Here is a 22,626-nt window from a genome sequence, read left to right on the forward strand (position 1 = left end):
TGTTCAGTAGGGACTTATTTTCAGCTCTTCTCTGTCATTTCCGCTATCCTCCCCATAAGGAACAAATTAGGGTTTCTTGACATCCTTTTGGAAACGTTGCAATCCAAACTAACCGCACAGCTTCAAAGATCCGTTTGGTGAGGTAAAATGATGTCTTTGTGTTCTGCTTTTCAATGCATCCTACTTTGACTTTTGGGTTTGCTCATTTGTTAGTAAATTTTCAACACCTTACTTACTTTTACCGTGTCAGTAATGACCTTGAGGAATTTATATAGTTGATCTCTTTGTATAAGGGTGCTTTCCTGAACCTTGCCCTGTGTGAAGGCCCACCTTTTTTCTTTGCTCTTTTTTTTTTTTTTTTCATTTGTTAGCTTGTCAGTAATGACCAGGTGGCGGATACATGTCAAGAAAACTAATCACCTTCTAACAGGATTAGGACTAGAATTAACGCAGATTTTTTGCCCTCCTGTTCCCTCTTTGGCAGCCCAAGGTCCACCACTGCTCAGAGACTAGCTGGAGGGCAACTGCGCCCCACAGCATCTCACACTGTGTTGGGATCCTAGGTGGTGACCTTTGTAAGATTCAGTACCGAGTTTCTGGGAGATGGCGCTGCGGTTGTGATTAGAACTGTTGGCCGACGCACCTCTGGACGCCCAGCGAGGCAAAAGCATCTCCTGTTTTCAAGGTGATGACACTGGGCGGGAATGCCGCGGGGCCAACCAGTCGGTCCTGCCAGACAAGTTTCTGGTCCGGTGAGCCTCCGACCCGCCGCGCGTTGTCGAGCTGACATGGTCGGGGTGGCGTTTGAAGGAGCAGTGTTGAGTGCTGTCAACATTTAGCGGGCGTCTTTGAGTAGCTCCTCCAGTCCTCGCAGCGGCCCAGGGACAAGTCTGCAAGTTTTCACCGCTCACTTCCAGCCCGCACTGGCCCCGCCTCCGCCTCCGCCTCCGCCTCCGCCTCCGCCTCCGCCTCCGCCTCCGCCTCCCAGCTCCTCCAGCCTCCTCCCGCCCCGCCGCTCCCACCTTATCTCAGGCCCCACCGGCCAGCACGCAGAGGCGGGGGCGGGGCCGCGGGCCGGGATCGTGACGTCACCTCGCGGGGAGGCGGGGCTGTGGGAACCGCAGTGCAGCGCAGAGGGGCGGGGCTTACGGCGCGAGACCCGGTGCGGGAGGCCTGGGCAGGGAGAAGTGTGCGGGGCAGGGAGAAGTGTGCGGGGCTGGGACCCGCCGGCTCCGCGTCCGGCTCCGAGTCCGGCTCCTGGGGGCTGGGCGGGAGGGGCTGGCGCGGCAGCGGGAGCCCAGCGCAGCGCTAAAGCGGGTCAAGTGTCCTCCTTTTCTCCCCGCCCCTTCTCCTCCTCCCACCTGGGCCTCTGCGTGGAGACGCGCACCTGGCAACCGGAGGCCGCGTCTCCGCCTTCTCGGCTAGCGCCTGGCTCCCCGAGCCTGCCCGGGACCTCCGCCGGAGCCGCGCTCGCTGCAGGCGGCCTCGAGCGCTCTCTCGTTGATGCCGTTTTGGAGGTGACCGGCGCGGCGGCCGCTCTATGGTGGGGCCGCGTTAGTGGCTGCGGCTCCGCGGGACTCCAGGGCGCGGCTGCGAGGTGGCGGGGCGCCCCGCCTGCAGAACCCCGCGCGCAGCTCGGGTTTCGGGGTGCTTGAGGAGGCCACCACGGCAGCGCGGGAGCGGAAGATGTTGGAGCTGAGGTACCGGGGAAGCTGCCCCGGCCCCGGGGAAGCGGTGTCGCCGCCACCCCGTGAGGGAGAGGCGGCCGGCGGCGACCACGAAACCGAGAGCACCAGCGACAAAGTAAGTGGAGCCGCGAGAGGCAGACGCCGCGCCCTGGCTGGGTCCTGGTTGGAAGCGGGACACCTGAGAGCAAGGGTGGGGCCCGTCGAGCGTCAGGTGAGGCTGCAGGCTGCTCGTGCACCTTCCTCCCTGCCTGGCACTGCTTCCTCCTTTCCCAGAGAGGATCGGGACCCGGGATCCCAGTGGCGGTGCGGTTCCCAGGATGACCGCGGCCGCTGCCTGAGATAAATGGGTTACTCAACGCGGCTTACAGTTTAGTTTCATCCCCTTCCGGTCCTTTCTTCAGGATCTGGGGCCGACGCTGGAATCAGAATGGAACCTGCCCTCCTAGAGGCTGCAGTTAGTAGCTGCCACCTCACCCCTCTTCTCAGTAGAGGGAACAAAGTTAGTAAGGACTCTATAGAGACGTGCCACCGGCTCTATCATTTCATTGGATCCTGACGCGGGAGGCTTGGCTTCTCGCGCTATCCCATCTGCACTTTTATTTTCTCCGTCCTTTGTCAGTATGATAGATTTTGGAGGTTTGAGAGTATCATGCACGTGACATTATAGTAATCTTCCAGCTTCTTTTGAGTACACGGCAGACAGTGCAATTCTTCTGTCTACCAGTAGATTTCATTTAACCCGACACGTTAATTCATGAAGACTTTTCACTCCCTTTTCTATAGATTACTCTTCTTTCACATTTAAGAATAAGTACATGTGATATTACCATCTGTTTAGAGCTAGAAAAGGAGTTTGGGCGTGTTTGGTAATACAGTGGTGCAAGTAAGAACTTGTGAAGAAATGCAGTTTTATGACCTTATGGACTGGATGGTTTGGGAAATTGGGCCAGAGAATAGATTGTTGTATCAAACCATCTGTTTAGAAAATTCCATTTTATTTGAGAAACCCAAAACACGTAAACTGTTTCTGGAAGCATACTTTGGAAGCAGGCGTTGCCATTTGAATTACAGAAGTGAGGTGAATCGCCCAAGGTCAAGTTCGTGCCTCTTGAAACTAGAATCTGTTTCCTGATTCCTTTTCTTCTGATTTATGTGGTTGCTGAGACTGGCTGGCAGTTCTGATTTGGGAAGGATTCCACCTGAAAGTTGATGTTGATGAAATTGATGTAACCCAAATTACAAAGCCCTAATAGGAACATATCACATGATACCGTGAAATAAACACAAACGTGATTCTTAGAAACTAAAACTTTAGAATCAATGGAGTGACACTTTTTTCCCCTTACCCTTGATAGTTAGTAGAATAAAATGAGTCTGTAATAGAACATATGTGTCAAGGAATTACCCAAAATATAACAATTTCCAGCTACTGAAGGTTGAAGTTACAAAACTAGAAACAGTGAGCTGAGAATAGTCTTTGTGAAAACTGCCTTGGAAACTAGACCCAAAATGGAATTAATTAGATTGGGATTTGTTTTTTGTTTTGTTTTTAGCACCGGTATAGTTTAGTATCAAGGAAATACCAGTTTCTCTATGTTGACTCCCTTAACTCGACAAAACTAACAACCTTTTATTAAGATAAAAGATGTTCAGGAAGCCATGCATAAAATACCTTTGGAATTAAGGTTTTTTTTTTTTTTTTACACCATAATGTATTTAAAATGGAATGGAAACTACTTCTGTGGTGTGATTTGACTCATTAGAACTGTTGTCTCTAGCTATCTGTGACTGGGTTGCCTCGCTGCATATTTATTTATTTATCAGTGCAGTACTGTTGGTTTTCATTAACACATGTCCAGCTGGATTTTGTTTTCTGAAAGTAGACTTTGCTATATGTAACCTGTTTTGTCAAGATTTCTTAGACAAGGATGAACATATTCAAACCGTATCTAAAATACTGCTCTACTTTTAGAGTTTATCACAAGGAACTTTTGACTTGGCAAGCTTATAGATGTTGAACTCTATCCCTGTCTGTCCTTTCTTATCAGGGTGTGTATTTGAATACACCTATATTTCCAGGTCAAGGGCTATTTTAAAATCAGTTTGCACACTGGAGGCTGGTTAATAGTTGGTCAATTCAAACTCATTAAGGGCCTTCTCTGTTCTGTTGCAGTAAAGGCAAAACTCTTGGGGAATTAGTGAAAGAAGTGAAGGAGGTACATTATATTCTGCTATTATAATACACTCCCATGCATTGCCATTTTGTAGTCTTTTAATAATGGTGTTATTATTAACATGACACTCCCTTTGTTCGGACTGGTGACTTGTGCTGAGGGAAGGCTCTGTACTCCAGATAATTAGCAAGTGAAAAAAATACTTCTTACCTGCAGGGGAATGTTCCCAAGTGTTAAATTTTGGAGTGGTACTTGAAAAATGACAAGGGACCCCTTCAAGGCACCCTGCAGGAGACATATATGAGTTAGATTTATTAGAAGTCTGTACAAGGTTCATTGTTAGCATAGAGGGCATGGCCTCTACCTGGAGACTGCCGGAAAAGCTCTAAACAGTAGGTGAGGATTGAACTGGAAGTGAAAAGATTCCTGGGACTCACCAGGTTTACAAGGATTTGGGTTGGGTGTTCTAGGCAAAGGACATGTTGGGTTTTTTCTTGAATCAGCATTCTAGGCAGAGGGTTGGAGATACAGAGGAAGAGATAATGAAGGTCCTGAGAGCAAAAGGAGGAGGCATTGCTTAGAGCAGTGGTCCCTAACCTTTTTGGCACCAGGGATCAGTTTTGTGGAAGACACTTTTTCACGGATGGGTTCGGGGGGATGATTTCAGGATGATTCAAATACATTACATTTATTGTGCACTTTATTTCTATTATTATTGCATTGTAATATATAATGAAATAATTATACAACTAGCCATAATATAGAATCTGTGGGAGCCCTGAGCTTGTTATCCTGCAACTATACAGTCCCACCTGGGGTTGATGGGAGACAGTGACAGATCAGCAGGCATTAGATTCTCATAAGGAGCATGCAGCCTAGATTCCTTGCATGTGCAGTTCACAACAGGGTTCAGGCTTCTGTGAGGATCTAATGCTGCTGTTGATCTGACAGGAGGCAGCGCTCAGGTGGTAATTTGAGTGATGGGGTGTGGCTGTAAATACAGAGGAAGCTTCGCTCACAGGCCACCCACCTCCTGCTGTGCAGCCGGGTTCCCAACAGGTCCAGCACCTAACAGGCCGGTACTGATCTGTGGCCTGGGGGTTCGGCACCCCTGGCTTAGAGGACATCATCAGTAGTACTTAAGAATAAGGGCTGAGACAGAACATGGAGTTTAGCAAAAGGTCTAAGTAGAAGCAGGTTTAGGTTGAGGAAATTGAGAAGTGAAATGTTGGTAGTTATTATTATAAAGTGGCAGTGAAAGGAATACAGGATGGCAGCTAGAGAGACAAGAGGATTAATGAAGATTTTTCTTTTCAGAGGAGGGGAGATATATATTTGTATGAAAGTCAAATGAGTAAAGATGTTGAAGACAATGGGTAAGCCCTAGGAAAAAGAAAGCAAACATGGGGTAGAGACTGTGGATTATTGGGATATCCAAGGAAAGGAAAGAGGGATGCATGACCCTTCCTTAAGAAAAGAAAGACGGAATGAAGGGTGGATACAGGAACATTTTGAAAAGCAGAAAGGAGAAGATCAAGTGTTCGATGCCTTTAGTTAGTAAGGTAGGAACTCAGAACCAATGAGCTTCAAGGGATCTTAGAAACAACTTGGTTTAACTCAGTTCGTATATATTTGTATATATTTATATATAGTTTGGTATATATACAATTATAAACAATAAGTTTGTGTTCAGTTGAATCTTCACTGAGTTTGATAATTCTGTATAGTACTATAATAGTTACCTTTTGGTCATTTCCTATCACATTTCCCAAAAATGACAGTTCAAATGTGTTCCAGTCGCATTTGGTGTTGTGTGACTGTGTGTTAGGAATATCCCCATTTAATAGCTGAGAAGAAGAAAAACAATGGGAGTGACTTAGGCCTGGGGAGTGCCAGAGGTCCTGTGAATGACCACAGATTCAGCTCGGCAGGGAAGTGGGCTGGTGAAGATCTGATGGGTTGAGTGGGAATGAGCATTGAAAGGGAAAGAGCTAAGACCTGACTTACGTAGAGACCAAGGGAGAACTTCCCCTCCGCCCTCTGAAGACTTGTCAGAAAAAACTGACAACAGGTAGATTAATCGGAGAAATGGCATACAAATTTATTAATGTGTGGGATGGGAGGAGGGAGACAGAGTGATTACCTGAACCCCAGAAGGAGGCACAGAAGCTCGTATACCATCTTGAGGCAAAGGTGGTCCTGTCATGTAGATGAAACCTCATAGGGAGCAGCCCTCAGAGAGAATAGATGGTGAATATTTCTTTCAGACCTTTAAAGGTGTCAGACTCTCAGTTAATCTTTCCTAGATCCAGACAAGAGAGAACCTCAGAGAAGGCCAGGTTGCATCAATGCAGATTTTCTCTACAGATGCAAATCTCCCTCACAACAGACGGCTTTGCAGGGCTATTTGTTTGCAGGCCCTCAGAACAGCCATCTCAAAATATGTCAAAGAAGTATAATTTGGGGTGAAATATTCTGATTTCCTTCACTTGCTAGACCCTGAAGTGGGAGAAAAGAGGGTGCACATTGAAGCTGTGGCCAGTCAAGGGGAGCACACGTGGAATAGTGTGCTTTCAGGTGAGGTACCTGTCCCTGTGTGTTTGTGCATGGGGCTGCTACTTAGAGATTTTGATTTGTGAAGTTGAGGGGACAGCAATCCAGAGATCATTTAACTTCTGTCCTTCATTTGAGATGTGTGCAGCTTCTTTCATAAATACATTATTATTTTCAAATAAACTTTTAATTTTGGAACAACTTTGATTTATGTAACCACCCCACAGGTTCTTCTTGCTTGCTGCCCAGATAGAACTGGTTTATCAACACAGGAGAATTGCAATAGAGAAAAATAGTTTAATGCACACAGAACTGGCTAAACAGGAGGCCGGAGTTTTATTACTCAAATTAACCTCCCTTAAAATTTGGAGGCTAGGCTTTTTAAAAGAGAGTTTGGTGTGCAGCAGTTAGAGAATGGGTGCTGCTGACTGGTTGGGGAGGCAAATTACAGGGGTATGGAAAACGGTCCTTGTATGCTGAGTCCACTTCTGGGTGGGGGGCCACAGGAGTTGCTGGTTTGGCAGACTTACCCAGTCATCAGAAATATAAAAATCTGAAAGTAGTCTGTCTTTTAAAAGGCCAATCTTAGCTTATTTAATAGTGATATTATGTATAGAAGGAATTGTAGAAGTTGCAAATCTTGTGATTTCCAGAGCAGTGGCTGGTAATTGTTTACATGTAATCACAGCAAAATTCATTCCCCTCTGATAATCCTAAATTTGTGACCTGTTATTAGTTTTATAAAGGCAGTTTAGTTTAGGGAAGAGCTATTACCATTTAACCTATAAACTAAATTTCTTCCAAAGGTAGCTTGGTCCTCACTTGGGAATGACCATGGGCATCTTGAAGGTTAAAGGCAAGATAGAGTTGGTTAGGTCAGATTTTTTTTCACTGTTATAGTTTTTGTAAAGATGGTTGGTTTCATTTACAGAAGCATTACAAAGGTTTCTGTGTACTTTTCACCAGCTTTCCTCTAAGGTTTGTATCTTGCGTAACCGTGGTACATTGGTCAAAACTTAAGAAATTAACATAGCTATAATATCATCTTAGACTGCAGATACTATTCGGAAATTCACTGGTTGTTCCACTGTCCATTTACTGCCCTGGAATACAATCCGGGATTCAGCACTGCATTTTGTCTACTTTATTTTGTTTTTGTAAAAGCCTTAGTGTGTTTTTGTAAATTACTTTTTCATTTTGGTGCACTTCACTATAGGTTGTGCTAATGTCACCTGTAAGTGTAATGAACATTTTCTATAGTTTTTCATCTAGATCTAAGCCATTAATAAAATATTATGGCTTAGATCTAGATTTCTGGACTACCATTTGGGCTGATACTCCCTAACTGTTGATGAATTATCAGTCAGTATTACCACCTAAGTAATTTTCCATGATTCAGCTTTTATCATGCACAGCATATTCATTTCATTTAATAACATTTAAAAAAAAATGCTGGCTTCCAAAATATCAGCAACCCAGCCAAGTGATAAGACAGAGCTAGGTTTTTAGCTTACTGCAGTGAGGAACACTTCCACGGAGCCTTGGTAGTATTTCAGAGGGGGAGAAGCAAGGTGTAACTTATTTGAGAATTGAAAGTTTGATTTAAGGCAGGTCTTTTATTTTTTATTTTATTTAATTTTTTTTAGACGGAGTCTCGCTCTGTCGCCCAGGCTGGAGTGCAGTGGCGTGATCTCAGCTTACTGCAAGCTCTGCCTCCCGGGTCATGCCATTCTCCTGCCTCAGCCTCCCAAGTAGCTGGGACTACAGGCGCCTGCCACCATGCCCGGCTAATTTTTTTGTATTTTTAGTAGAGATGGAGTTTCACCATGTTAGCCAGGATGATCTCAATCTCCTGACCTTGTGATCTGCCCGCCTCGGCCTCCCAAAGTGCTGGGATTACAGGCGTGAGCCACCGCACCTGGCCTAAGACAGGTCTTTCAATGTGGGGAATTGATTAGGTTTGGGTAAGGGTCACAATATAACAGTTTGGGATTGGTGGATAAGCCAGATAAGGATTTTGAGGCAAAAGGTTTCAAAGAGTCTTAGGACTAAACTGTTCGTTGATGCTTCCTTTCAAAGAGTTGATGTGTCTTTTAGAAATTCTTGTAAATAACATGAACTTCTAGCAAGAGTTTCCTGGAATACTCAAGTTATACTAACGAAAGAGTGAATCTAAAGGCATGGTAATGTAATAGTAAGCTCTGTGCAGGTTAGGAACGGTAGTTAACTTGAGATTTCTAAAGAATATCTGAGGGTTACCACATGAATTTTTACTTGCTGTTTATGATCTTTAAACAATTCATTTTCTTGTTATTTTGAGAGAAATTACCATAGAATGTCATCAACTACATCAAGCTTTGGATGTGTACCACAGTGGGTTTTTTTTATGCTGTCATGCTGAGGAAAAAGCTGAGGTGCAACATAGAATTTAAAGACAATACCTGAGCCAACTTTAAAGACTTCACTTGAGCCAAAGTGAGTACACTGCCTGGGACATACTTCCAAGTTGCCTGGGTGAGTGCCTTGGTTGGCCTTTCTTATAAGCAAGTTTTTAAAGGCAAAAGGTAGCAAAGAATGGGCTGGTACAAAGTTGTTTGACAGGAATTCTCATTGCCTTACAGAGATAATATTGATAAGTGATTGGCTATTCAGTTTTAAAACGTAAGGTGTGAGTTACAGTGTCTAGTATATGGTATTTTATGGCTACTTGGTATCAGTCCAGAGCCAACATAGTAAGTGGCTATGTTGTTTAGCTCAAACGGTGAGAGACATGACTGCTGACACGTTTTAAACGCTTCTCTGGGCTTGATAATTTAATGAGACTCGTATTCTTCAAAATAAAAGTTTCTTTTCCCTTTTAATGCGAACAATAGTTTGTCAAAATATACTGGGGAAAAGTGGGACAATTTAATGTGCTCTGGAAAATTATGAAGAAAAATTAAGATTATATACACGTAGTATGAGTATTCTTTATGTGTTTATGAATTTCATTTTTGTAAAACAGGCTGTCACGTTTCTTCCCAGATAACACAGATAAATACAGGGGTTTGGTGTGTTTGTTTTCCTTTAACCATTCTATATTTGGGGATGTCTTTTCCAAAAATACAGATTTTAGTTCAGTGTAAAGAACACAGGTCATTTAGGGAATTATAAACATATTTCTTAAGGCTTGGTTTGGTTCCGTGCATTCAGTAAATACTTGTTGAGTGCCTATTATAAGCAAGACACTGCTTGAATGTTATTTTTTTGTGGGTTTTTAATACTCTTTGAGAAAAGAGGTGGTGTCAGGATTTGTTTGTTGCTCAACAACTAATTGTAGAATATATTAGTCTCTTGAATTACGGACTTTCACTGCATGGAATAATGATATAAACTAATTTTTTAGTGCAAAATAATTTATAATTTACAAAATACTTGCTTATACTTAAAATTAATTTTAGTCTCTTAACAATTATATAGGCAAGGGAGATAGGTTTAGTTTACATATGAGAAAATTGGAATTTGACAGCCTAAATGCCCTGCTCAGCATCATGGTATTTAGAGCCAGGATTTACCTTACATTTTCGAATTGAAAAATGTAAATGATAAATCAGATGTGTGGTCCTAAATGTATAAAATCAATTAAAACATTGAAAAAAATCTTACTCTGTTACTACCTTGTATGATTTTGGACTAATTTGGTCTTTTTGTGTCTATGAAATGTTGGCATTGGATTAGAAATTTTTAGCTGAAAGCATGTAATTGGGTGATTTCAGGTGCCTAGATTTAAAACAACACTTCAAGTATTTCCTCGCTTACTTATGATCAATTACAAGAAATCATTAGCTTTTATTTCATTTTTATAGCTGTTTATACTTTATTTGGTTGAGAAATGTTTCAGAACCTAATGAGAATGACATCACATTTTGAAACGACTCTAGAAATGGAGAGGAAGTAATTTCATTAATAACCAATTTTTTGTTGTTGTTGTTTGTTTTTTTTTTTTTTTTTTGAGGCAGAGTCTCACTCTGTCACCCAGGCTGGAGTGCAGTGGCACGATCTTGGCTCACTTCAAGCTCCCCGCCCCGCCCCGCCCCCCCCATTTCAAGCAATTCTCCCACCTCAGCCTCTCAAGTAGCTGGGATTACAGGCACGCAGCACAAAGCCCAGCTAATTTTTGTATTTTTTAGTAGAGATGGAATTTCACCATGTTGGCTGGGCTGGTCTTGAACTTCTGACCTCAAGTAATCCACCTGTCTCAGTCTCCCAAAGTGCTAGGATTACAGGCATGAGCCACTGTGCCTGGCCGACCAATTGGTTTTTGATTGTCCTGAGATACGCCAAGTTTATGATCTAAGTATTTACTTATTTTCTTATCCTCAAAAAGAGGTGAAAGATATTTTTCAGGACATGTCATTGAACGTTTGTTTGCTTAAGACTTTCTCAGAACTGTCAAGATTTTAAACTTTTAAAATATGAAATTGAAAGGCACAGGATGGGAGAAAAAAGAGTCCAGTCCAGAATGAGGAGCTCATATCTATGGAAATTATAGCTGCTTTTTGCAAACTTAGCAGCTAAGAAAGCAGTGTTGCTTTTTTGCTTCCTGGCTATGGTTGCAGTTCCCTTTATTTGCCGGAAACCATGGCCAGCTATTTAAGAGCTTTCTGCAAGGCTGATGTGGCCAATCTGACTTCATCACCCGTGTGGCCCAGGTGGGACCAGACACCTTGACAGTTAAGTTTTGACTCACTGCTACCTTCCAGTCCCAAGCAGGTCATTTCACAAACAATGTGGGGCTGTCTGTGGGTCAATGAATATATATTAAGCCCATCTGGAACTTCACATTTTATGTTAATATATAAAAATCCAGATTTGGGAAACCAAATTGGGCTCGTCTTTCAAGGGTGTGCTTTTTATTTTTTCACCTACTTATACTGTGCTTGTACTTGAACCGTCTCAAGGTTGAGGCTTCGAACAATTCTGTGGGACACTATTCATGTAGAAGTCAGTGTAGATAGTGCCCTGGAATGCTGCAGGTAGTAGTCTCATTTATAATAATGTATACTGCTTTTAATAAATACGAAGTTGATACAAAAAGGTGTACAAAGTATACAAGAAGATAAGGATACCAGCTAGTGACCTGGGTGGCTTATCTTCTCAGAGGTATTCCTTCCTTGTCTTGATAGGTTTACAACATATGTTTGCATCCTCTGTCACCTTAAATAATGAGTTTCGAATGTATGATTATTTGATCCTAAAGCTTGAGGATGGCCATTCTGGAGCTTAGATTCAAGTTGCCTTGAGTATACACTCTGATTAGCAGCAGTTACAAGGTTTTTGTTGTTGTTGTTGTTGTTGTTGTTATTTTTTCTCCTTTAGATAGAGTCTTGCTCTGTCGCCCAAGATAGAGTGCTGTGATGCAATCTTGGCTCACTGCAACCTCTGTCTCCCAGATTCAAGCGATTCTCCTGCCTCGGACTCCTGAGTAGCTGGTATTATAGGCGTGTTCCACTACGCCTGGCTAATTTTTGTATTTTAGTAGAGACGGGGTTTCACCATGTTGACCAGGCTGGTCTCAAACTCCTGACCTCAACTGATCCACCCGCCTCGGCCTCACAAAATGCTGGGTTACAGGCATGAGCCACCATGTTGGCCTACACGTGGGTTTTTAAGGAAAAAAGAAAAGGCAGTTCCTAAGTTGTTTAATAAGAATTTAGATTAAAATAAACTATTGATTGGCTACACGTTGTTCTTTGTATCATAAATTGCAGGAAGATAAGGGGTGAGGCAGCGAGTCTGGAACAAAATGCCTTTAAGTAATTGCTCCCAGGCACGGGTGTGGGGTGTGACTGAAGTCCCATACTCCGGGGCCTGATAAATTTTACATGCCTCACATAGCTGGTCAGCTCAGAGCTATTTTTCTTTTCTCACCTCAATCAATATATTGTTTAGTGTAGGGGAGTGAAAATCCTTCCAGGTTTCTTGGCTGGGCTACAAATTAAATTGACATAAGACAATTAAGAGAAAAACCATTTTTCTCTTGTTTAATTACATATGTCCAGAACAAAACAGGAAAGAAGTGTCAGATTTTTGAAGTTTATATAGCACCCTGAGATACTGAAAGGAATAGGGGCTGAGGCTTCTAAGGGGTTCTGGCCACATAAGTTCTGGGAGGGTAAGGGGAGGAAATGCATGGTGAATAAAGGCTGTCTTGTTATGTGGTTAATCTCTCAGGTAATAAAAGCTGTCTCAGAGTAGCCATCTTCCTTATACAAATACTTTACTAATGTAGATTTCCTTTATAGATATAAATTTCTTTTACGAAATAACAACACTTCAGAGCTACTAATGTGTCTACAGTTTCTCAGAATTATAATCTTGAAATATACCAAAGAAGTATATTTTGGGGTGGCATATTGTAGTTCCCTATAGTCATATTTTAGGGTAGTATGTCCTGAGTCTCAGTATTAGTTTTGAAGTTTTCCCTACCTTTTTATTGTAACTTTTTAATAATATAAAAATGTTAAAAGGTTAGGACAATGATCTTCAGTATACCTAGGACTTAACTGTTATTAAGAGATTACTAAGTTTACTTTATCTTGCCATATATACACAGTTGGCTCTCCATATCTATGGGTCATGGCTCACTGCAGGCTCAACCTCCCAAGCTCAAGTGATCCTCCCACCTCAGCCTCCTGAGTACCTGGGACCACAGGCATGCACCACCATGCCCAGATAATTTTTAAATTTTTTTGTAGCGATGGGGTCTCCCTATGTTGTCCAGGCTGGTCTCAAACTCCTTGGCTCAAGCAATCCTTCTGCCTCGGCCTCCCCAAGTGCTCCCAAAGGTGAAGCATAGGACATGAAAACCCTCAATGCATATCATCCAAGAGGTGGCCAAAATCAGTCTGGTGATGGTCAGTTTTTAGGAGAGGGATGCATTGTGAAATTGGCAAGCTGTCATATCAAAATTGCAAAGAGGGAGAGTCCAGTAGCAGCCTCAGATGATTGGCTAAAGGTGATAAAAGAAAGGGTACTCTGTTTCTTGTTTTCTAGAGCTGGTTTCTGCTTACTCCTTCAGAAAGAATTCTGGCTAAAGGTTAATGAGGAAGGGGCATACTGAGGCATGTCCAACCTCCTGTCCCATCGTGGCTGGAACTCAGTTTCTGAAGTTTCTCTGGTGTCCCTTTGGCCAAGAAGCAGTTTGTTCAGTCAGTTGGGGGGCTTGGGCTTTTATTTTTATTTCTCAATTATTTATAATACCTAATACATAATACATTATGTAAATTCTACATAAATAATTGCATACTGTCGTTGTAGAATATAGTATGCTGTATTGTTTACAGAATAATGACAAGAAAAAACTCTACATGTTTAATACAGATGCAACCATCTTTTTTTCCCCTTTGAATATTTTTCATCTGAGGCTGGTTAAATTCGTGAATATGGAACCCACAAATGTGAGGGGGCAAACCATCCTTGTTTATTTTGCTCTAAATAAATGCAAGGCAGAAAAGCTGGAGGCATTATTTATCTTAGCCCTGAAAAAGTGATATACCTGTGGGGACCAATCATTAATAAGATCCCTGGTAAAAAACAAGTTTGGGATGACAGTAATCATTCAGATTTTGAGTGAAACTCCTTAATTTTCTCCGTTCTTTTGTGTAATTCCATGGATTTTTTTTTTCTTCTAGTGATCTTTATTCTTCGTTTGGAATTTAAGACTTACATACATGAAACCATACAAAGTAGTATGATCTTAATGTATAATAGAAAGGGATATTACTGGAGAAAGATCAGAAGGAGCCAAACATTTAGGAAAGTCTTAAAATGGGCCTTAAAATTAAGTAAGATTTGAATATTGTAGATAGCATCTTAGGAATGGCAAAAAACAGAGCAGCAATATTGTAGCTTGGAAGACTTGGCCCGATTCCATTTGGGGATAGAGAGATGACAGCCATAATTCCCTCAGCACATACTCACCAAGCTCCTGGTTGCAGGAATGGCCATGGTGGGTGAGACTGCTGGGTGAATAGGCAATCAAAACATGTCATACAAATGTTGGCATGCAAAGAACTGCACAAAATGGGCTGAGGAGCCCCATTAGCTTCTGATTGCTGCTAAAACAAATCCCTAAAAACTCAGTGTCTTAAAACAATATAACCTTACCTTGCAGTTCTGGAGGTCAGAAGTCCAAAATGGCTATCCCTAGGCTAAAGTGAAGATGTCCTGGTAGGACCATGTTCCTTCTGCAGGCTGTAGGGGAAAATCTGTTTCCTTGCCTTTTCTAGCTTCTAGAGGCTAACTGCATACCTTGGCTGGTGGCCCCTTACTCCTTGCTCAAAACCAGCATCACTGTACCTCTGCTTCTGTCATCTCTTCTCTGACTCTGACCCTCCAGTCTTGCACTTATAAGGACCCTTGTGATTATATTAGACTCACCTGTAAAATCCAGGATAAGCTCACCACCTCAAGATCAGTTGATTAGCAAACTTAATCCTGTCCACTTCCTTAATTTTCCCTTGCATTGTATCAACATCTTCACATGTTCTGGGATTAAGACGTGAATATCTTGGTGGGGAGAGTGGGGAGGGAAGCATATTTTGCCCATGACAGGCTCCCTGTAGAAGAGTATTCTAGAAATTACATCTAGGTCGATACCTTAAAGATAAATAGGCACCAGTCAGGCAAAGCCAGGCTCAAAGCGGAAGAGCGTAAGTTATAAATAGAGGAATACTGTAGCACAATATTGAGAGGCTGAGACTGTTCACACTCTGGGAAGCGCAGAAACTTTAGTTTTGCAGAGCCTGGAGTGGCTGGGTGGGTGTGGCCAAAGCCCTGGCTGGAGAGTAAGAGGAGGCTGGGTTTATACCCTGTGATGAGGAGGTGGGTGGATGATGTAATCAGATTTGCGTTTTACTCAGGCATTTTATGTTATGCTGAGACACATTTGTTTTTCTCTTATCCAGGCATTGGGATCCACCACAAAGTGTAACTCCTGATTGGATTACTAAGGTGGTGCTCTGAACCAACCAGTCACCTCCTTCCTTCAGTGGGGAATAGAACAGGGCTGCAGAGAAAGATTTGGGGACCAGTTTTTCCCTTTGCAGTTCAAATTTAAACAAATAAGGAGTTTTTATCAATTATAATTAATTAGTATAGGATAGGACCACAGAGCTGATGAATGAGGTAACCAGATTTCTGTCTATAAAATACAGTGTTATGGGAGCAATGGCTCACACCTGTAATCCCAGCACTTTGGGAGGCCAAGGTGGGAGAATCGCTTGAGACCAGCCTGGGCAACATAGGGAGACCCTGTCCCTACAAAAAATAACAAAAAATTAGCCAGGTGTGGTGGCTCTAGCTGTAGTCCCAGCTGCTTGGGTACCTGAGGTGAGAGGATCACTTGAGCCTGGGAGGGTGAGGTTATAGTGAGCCTTGATAGTGCACTGTACTCCAACCTGGGTGACCCTGTCTCGAAAGAAACAAAACAGTGTTACTAAGTCCCTTGACCATTCTCTATCTTTATAGAGGTCTTGAGCCTCCTCACTCTTGGTTCACCAAACTGCTGACTCACTAGGAAGTAAATCAGTTTAGTCCTTCTCCCCAGCACAGATAGAAAGCAGTTCCTTCTCTTCACTTCCACTCCTGGGAGAAAGAGAAGAAATCCATGCTTATATGAAAACCGTGAAGAAACAGACAGAAAACGCTGAAATCAGGAACATAACCTCATGTTCTTTCAAGTAAAACTGTTCAGTTTCAAGATTTTTAAAAGGCTGCCTCCTTTCAGGTGTGGAGCTGTATGTCTCTGTGGGTTTCCTTTGGCTTAATTGCAAATCTTAATGCTGAACTGAGCTACAAGGATCAGTGTGCACATCAAGGGACCCTTGACGGAAGAGCTGACCCTGGTTTTCTAACTCACTTTTTAAGGGGCCAGTTGTAAAAGAGACAAAAAGTGTGAGTGATTAATATATTATCCTTTGTTTTATTTTTAAACCACTACTTTACCTTCATTTGTTCAGAGACTTCCTTTTGGAGCCATCATCTATTTTTAAAATTTTGATTCTTATTTTAATTAATTTATTTTGAGGTGGGATCTTGCTATGTTGGCCAGGGTGGTTTCTAACTTCTGGGTTCAAGAGGCCCTCCTACCTCAGCTTCCTGAATAGCTGCAAATAGCTGCTTGCCACTGCACCCAGCTATTTTTTACTTTAACTGACATAATAGTTGTACATATTTATGGAGCACAGTGTCATATCTTGAAGCCTGTGTACAGTGTGTAATGATGGAATCATCCTCTTGATGAACTGTATCCTTTGTTCCCTGAGCCCCATGTCCTTGTTCTTGTCCTTTCTGTCCCCAGTATTGGAAAGCACCTCAGTTCTCTTTCCTGGACTGCTCTTTAAGAGTCCCCATGAACTATAAATGACATTCACTAAATTGAACACACTTAAAGTGCTATCTTAGCTCAAGATGTTATAACGAAAATACTATAGCCTAAACAACAGGAATTTGTTTCTTATAAATCTGGAGGCTAGACGTTCAAGATCAACATGCTGGCCAATTTGGTTCCTGTTGAGAGCCCTTTGCAAACTGACACCTTGGTGTGTCCTCATGTGGTAGAGAGATTATCTCTTGTGCCTCTTCATAAGGGCACTAAACCCATTCATGAGTCTCCACCCTAATTGACTTCATAATCTTACAAAGGTTACCTCCAGATAACATTACATTAGAAAGTTGCACTTCATTGTATAATTTGTTTTTTGGCAGGGACAGAAACATTCAGTCCATAGCAAATATAATTTGGCAAATTTTGACATATATATATATGTATATATGCCTGTGACTATGAAGCCATCATATAGTCAAGATAATGAGCTAATCTATCACCACTAAAATTTTCCCCTTTTTGTAGTTCTTCTTTCATCCCTAGACACCTACTAATCTGCTTTCTGGCACCATAGATGAGTTTGCATTTTCTGGAATTTTGTATAAATGGAATAATGTAATACATGTGTGTATATATGTACATATATATGTATACATATATATACATATTTTATGTACATTTTGTCTGGCACCTCTTACTCAGCATAATTATTTTGGGATTCATCCATGTATCAATTGCTCACTTATTTTTATCACAAGAGAATATTCCACTGTATGGAAGTAACATAATTTGTCAATTTCCCTGTTGGCTATTTGAGTTGTCCCTAGTTTGGAGCTATTGCAAGTAAAGCTGCCATGAACATTTTTGCACAAGTCTTTGCTTGTATCTACACTTCCATTATCTTGGATGAATACCTAGGAGTGAAATGGCCAGTTCAGTTGTTGGTTGTATATGTAATTTTTTTAAAAACTGTGATACTGTTTTCCAAAGTGGTTGTACTATTTTATATTCTCACCAGCAGTGTGCAAGCCTTTCAGTTCCTCCACATTTTCTCCAAAATTTGGTGTGTTCAGTTTTAAAATTTTACCCATTCTAATAGATGTATAGTAGAATCACATTGTGATTTTGACTTGCATTCCCTTAATGACTAATAATGTTGAACATATTTTCCTGTATTTATTTACCATCTGTGTATTACCCCTGAAATGTCTGCCCAAATATTTTGTTCATTTATTGAGTTGTTCTTTGTTGAATTTTGAGAGTTCATTATGTATTCCAGATTACAAGTCCTTTATTAGATACGTGATTTGAAAATGTCTTTAATTCTGTGACTTGTCTTCTCATTCTCTTAACAGTGTCTTTTGAAAGACACTGTTAATTTTGATGAAGTTATATTTATCATTTTTTCGGTGGATAATAATTTTGTTATCATACTAAGAAATCTTTGCCTAACCAAGGTCTCAGAAAGTTTATGGAAGATTTATAGCTTTATATAAATGTCTGTGATCTGTTTTGATTTAATTTTTATCTGTAGTGTGAGGCATGGATCAAGGTTCTTCATTAAAATTGTGTCAGTACTGTCTATTGAGTTACCTTTGCAACTTTGTTGTTAATCCATTGACCATATGTATGTAGATTTACTTCTGGACTATTCTTTTCCATTGATTATTTTGTCTGTTATGTCAGTACTACATTGTCTTGATTACAGTAGCTTTATAAGAACTCTTGAAAACAGGTAATATAAGTCCTTCAACTTTAGTTTTTTTCCAAACTTGTTTGGCTCTTCTATGTTCTTTGCATTTTCATAGAAATTTTAGAAGATTTTCTCCAAAAAAGCCTTATGAGGTGTTTACAGAAGAAGGTGATGGTCAGCAAGGCTTGCAGCAGTGAATGAGAATGGAAATGAAGGGAGGCTGGGCACAGTGGCTCACACCTGTACTCCCAGCACTTTGGGAGGCCAAGGCATTTGGATTGCTCGAGCCCAGGAGTTCAAGACCAGCCTGGGAAATATGGTGATACACCATTTCTATGAAAAATGCCAAAAAAAATTAGCCAAGTGTGGTGGTGCATGCCTTTACTCCCAGCTACTCAGGAGGCTGAGGTGGGAGGATGGCTTGAGCCCAGGAGTCTGAGGTTACCATGAGCCAAGATCACGCCACTGCACTCCAGCCTGGGTGACAGAGTAAGACCCTGTCTCAAAAAAAAAAAAAAAGAAAAAGAAAAAGAAATGGAGGGAAAGACAAATGACAGACTTGGTGCCGACTGAATGTGTTGGTTAAAGGAGGCAGATGTCAAGTGTTAAGGTGATGCCTAAGTTTCTGACCTGAGTAATTGGTTAACTGGATTGGTGGTGGTATCTTCTCCAAAGAAGGAATTATAGAAGGAGGCAGCATTTTGATGTGGAAGACAGAGAAGTCCATTGCTTATGTTGAATTTCAGATGATGCCAGTGGAAAACCACCTGGAGATGGCATGTTGGAAGCTGGAGACATAAGTTTACAGGGAGTCATCGGTGTACGGGGTCCGTGGGAGATCACATGGTGGTGGGAGAACACAGGCCCAAGACAGAAAGTTGAAGATCATTATCTTTAAATTATGAGCTTGAGAAGAAGCTGCTACGAATTTTTAGGTTCTTGTAAACATTTTAAATACCTTCGTTCAGGTATGGTGGCTCACCCCTGTAATCCCAGCACTTTGGGAGGTCAGGAGTTCGAGACTAGCCTGGCCAACATGGCGAAACTTCATCTCTACTAAAAATACAAAAATGAGCTGGGCCTGGTGGGGCTTACCTGTAATCTCAGCTACACGGGAGATTGAGGCAGGAGAATTGCTGGAACCTGGGAGGTGGAGGCTGCAGCGAGCTGAGATTATACCACTGCACTTCATTCTGGGTGGCAGAGTGAGACTCCATCTCAAATAAATAAATAAATAAATGAATAAATAAATAAATAAATAAATAAAATACCTTCATTCAACGTGCACAATGCTGCATAGCTCTATTTGATCATTAAAAGTATTATAGTACTTCCTTCTTTTCTCTGACCTCCATTCACACTCTTATTTTCCTTTTCAAGTCTGGCATCTTTGTAACAAAGTCTATATATTAAATACAGTAAAACAAGGGCCCCTGTTACTCATTCTCATAATTGAGTAACATTGCTCCAAAATGCCACTATTTGGAAATTATCTTGTATTCTTTAATTACTAGAATGAAATAGACTCCTAGTCCAATTTAAGTTTTTATTTTGTGCTTCTCTAAAGGGTATAAAATAGAAACCAGAAGCTTAAATAATGTAAATAAAAGCAGGGCAGCCTTGTTGAGGGTGGGGAGGGTAGGGTTGCAGCACGTCACCATTATTGCCAAGTGGGCTTTAAAGTGGCTTGCAGAAAACTTTAGTATGTTGAGGAGTACAACTTGAATGCTAGTCTGGATGGTTTTAGTATTTTATAAATAAGGAAACCAAGGCCTGAGTTCCCTTCAGATTAAGTGATTTGCCGTTTGTCTCGCTGCTAGTTAGGGCAGAGGTAGAATTAGGGCTGGTAACTCCTGATTCCTAGTCTCATGCTCTTTTTGTAGGATAGTGATACTGCCCTAGAGAACCACTTCCATTAGTCACTATCCCCACTACCCCTCACACCACCCCTGTCAATACTCTGGGTTATTAAAGGTGAAAAGAAAATGGCAGGGCAAAGGAAAAAAAACACGAAACAAAACTGATGTGTTTCCCTTGTTCCAGATGTCCAAGCTCTGTGGCTTATCAGACTGACAGCAGGTGGCATGCCATTTTCTGAGGGGATGTTCTGTCTGGTTGTTTATTAGTTACCATCTCTCTGTATTTAAGCAGCTTCGGGGCCAACTGACTCTTTGTGTCACAGTGGGAATCTGACATTTCTATTTCTCATTTGTCATTTAGGGTACATTGACACATTTAATTTCGTAATTGTATACTTAAAAAGTGAGGAAACTAAAGTGTATTAGTGCTTTATGAAAACTGAAAATACTCCCAAAGGCTAACATTATATTTGATGAGCCTCCTAATGAGGAATTAGAAGACTCGATTCAATCATAATATTATCTTACTGCTTATTTGAATTTACTAAGTCCTTGGCACTGTACTAAATGCTTCATTTCAGGGATGAAGAAACAGTTCAAAGGGGCGGTGACATTTGCCGATGTTTTGGAGCTAATAAGGGCTGAGTTTGGATTGCACATCCTCAACATTCTGAACTGTTGGGCGCTTTTATTCCTAGGATTATTTCAGGCTCTATATCCTGCTCAGTGCTCTGTCTATTTGTATTTGCCTCCAGGGAATATTCTTTTTCCTCTATCCCAGTTCAACGCCCTCACTCCAGTTTCCTCCTCTGTAAGCCATTCTCCCAAGGTGTCTGTGTGTTTACCACTCATAACTGAAGGTTGCCAGGATAGGATGGAAAGGGTAGGGCCTGAGGAGGGAGAGGTTGTAGGAGAGGAAAGAACTTGGCAGTGGAGAATTATGGCAGAATGAGCAACTTTAAAACAGCATTAGATGACATTTCTGTTTTGAAAACTGCATTGACCACGCTATCCCTGGAAATTCTGCAGTGACCACCTTTGTCTAAAGGCCTAGAGCTCCCTGCCATCTCCAGCATCCTCACGTAGCTCCTGTACATGCACTCAGTAGTCAGTTTGTGTTTTAAATAACTTCTTTAAAAACCTCATCACCAAATGCTGTTGATCATAATTTACCTACCAGTAAAATAGAGATGAGGTCCATTTGACCTGCTTCAATTGGGATTCTCTCTTGAGGATCTAATAAAAATGATGGAAGTTGAAATGTTTAAAAATATATGTGAAATGCTACGCTCATGTAAGATATTACTCTTATTGTTGATGGTTTAATTGAAATCAAATTTAAAAAGGGACTCTTAACAGCTGATCAGAATCTACATGGAACTAACACCGGGATCTCCCAGGTAAGTGGCAAAACAATACGTATCTGATTTTAGGGATATATTTCTGATTTAGAAAATATGGGAGCTTCTTTTGTTTAAAGTTATCCTTCATATTATTAATAGTAGATTTTAGCAAAGATAATCAAACTTTCCTAACAAAGAAGTATAACAGTGCTAAGATACTCAAGATAAATTAATAATTGTTTCTTTGTTTCAGATTATGTAACTGAGATGTGACACACTGAGCAATAAATGAATGTATTGGCAAGCATGTGCTTTTCTAAACATGATTTTGCAAAGTAATTTGTCTTTTTAATTTTAGGAAACAGATATTGATGACAGATATGGAGATTTGGATTCCAGAACAGATTCTGATATTCCGGAAATTCCAGCATCCTCAGATAGAACCCCTGAGATTCTCAAGAAAGCTCTATCTGGTTTATCTTCCAGGTATGATTGGATGAAGATGAGTATATCTTAGTGCACAAGATAGGCTTTGAGGTTATTATTGTCCATGTAAGAAATTTGGCTTTTTGTAAGTTTTCCAGCTATGGTATTAGGTGGTCAAAGAGGTCACCTAATATCTGAGGTATAGTTCTATGTATTTAATGTGTATCCACCCTTAAAACCTTGTGAAGTACGAGAAAACCAAGGCTGAGAGGTTAATTGTTGAAGGCTACAGAGCTAGTAAGATACAGACCGGGGATTCTTGCCTTGGGCTGTCAGATTCTGAAGTCTATGATCTATTTACCACGTCACGTTGCTTTTTCTGGTATTAGAACACCTAATAAAGAAAATTCCATAGTCTCTGTTCCCTATTTTTCAAATGCCAGATAGAAATAGGTATTTTTTTCTTTTTTCTTTTCTTTCTTTCTTTTTTAAATAAGATGGGGTTTCACCACATTGTCCAG

General features: G+C 41.3%; 1 protein-coding gene across 1 annotated transcript in view; it reads left to right on the forward strand.

The window, feature by feature from the left end:
- Positions 1-1,206: 1,206 nt before the first annotated feature.
- The window catches only part of CDS1 (CDP-diacylglycerol synthase 1), a 73,741-nt gene continuing 52,321 nt past the window's right edge, over positions 1,207-22,626 (forward strand). The window contains exons 1-2 of the mRNA XM_009206810.4: positions 1,207-1,803; positions 22,038-22,165. Of these exons, the coding sequence (XP_009205074.1) occupies positions 1,687-1,803; positions 22,038-22,165 (245 nt within the window). The 5' untranslated portion in view covers positions 1,207-1,686. The remainder of the gene's footprint in view (positions 1,804-22,037; positions 22,166-22,626) is intronic.

Source organism: Papio anubis, chromosome 3 (assembly GCF_008728515.1).
Source record: "Papio anubis isolate 15944 chromosome 3, Panubis1.0, whole genome shotgun sequence".
NCBI classification, from domain to species: domain Eukaryota; kingdom Metazoa; phylum Chordata; class Mammalia; order Primates; family Cercopithecidae; genus Papio; species Papio anubis.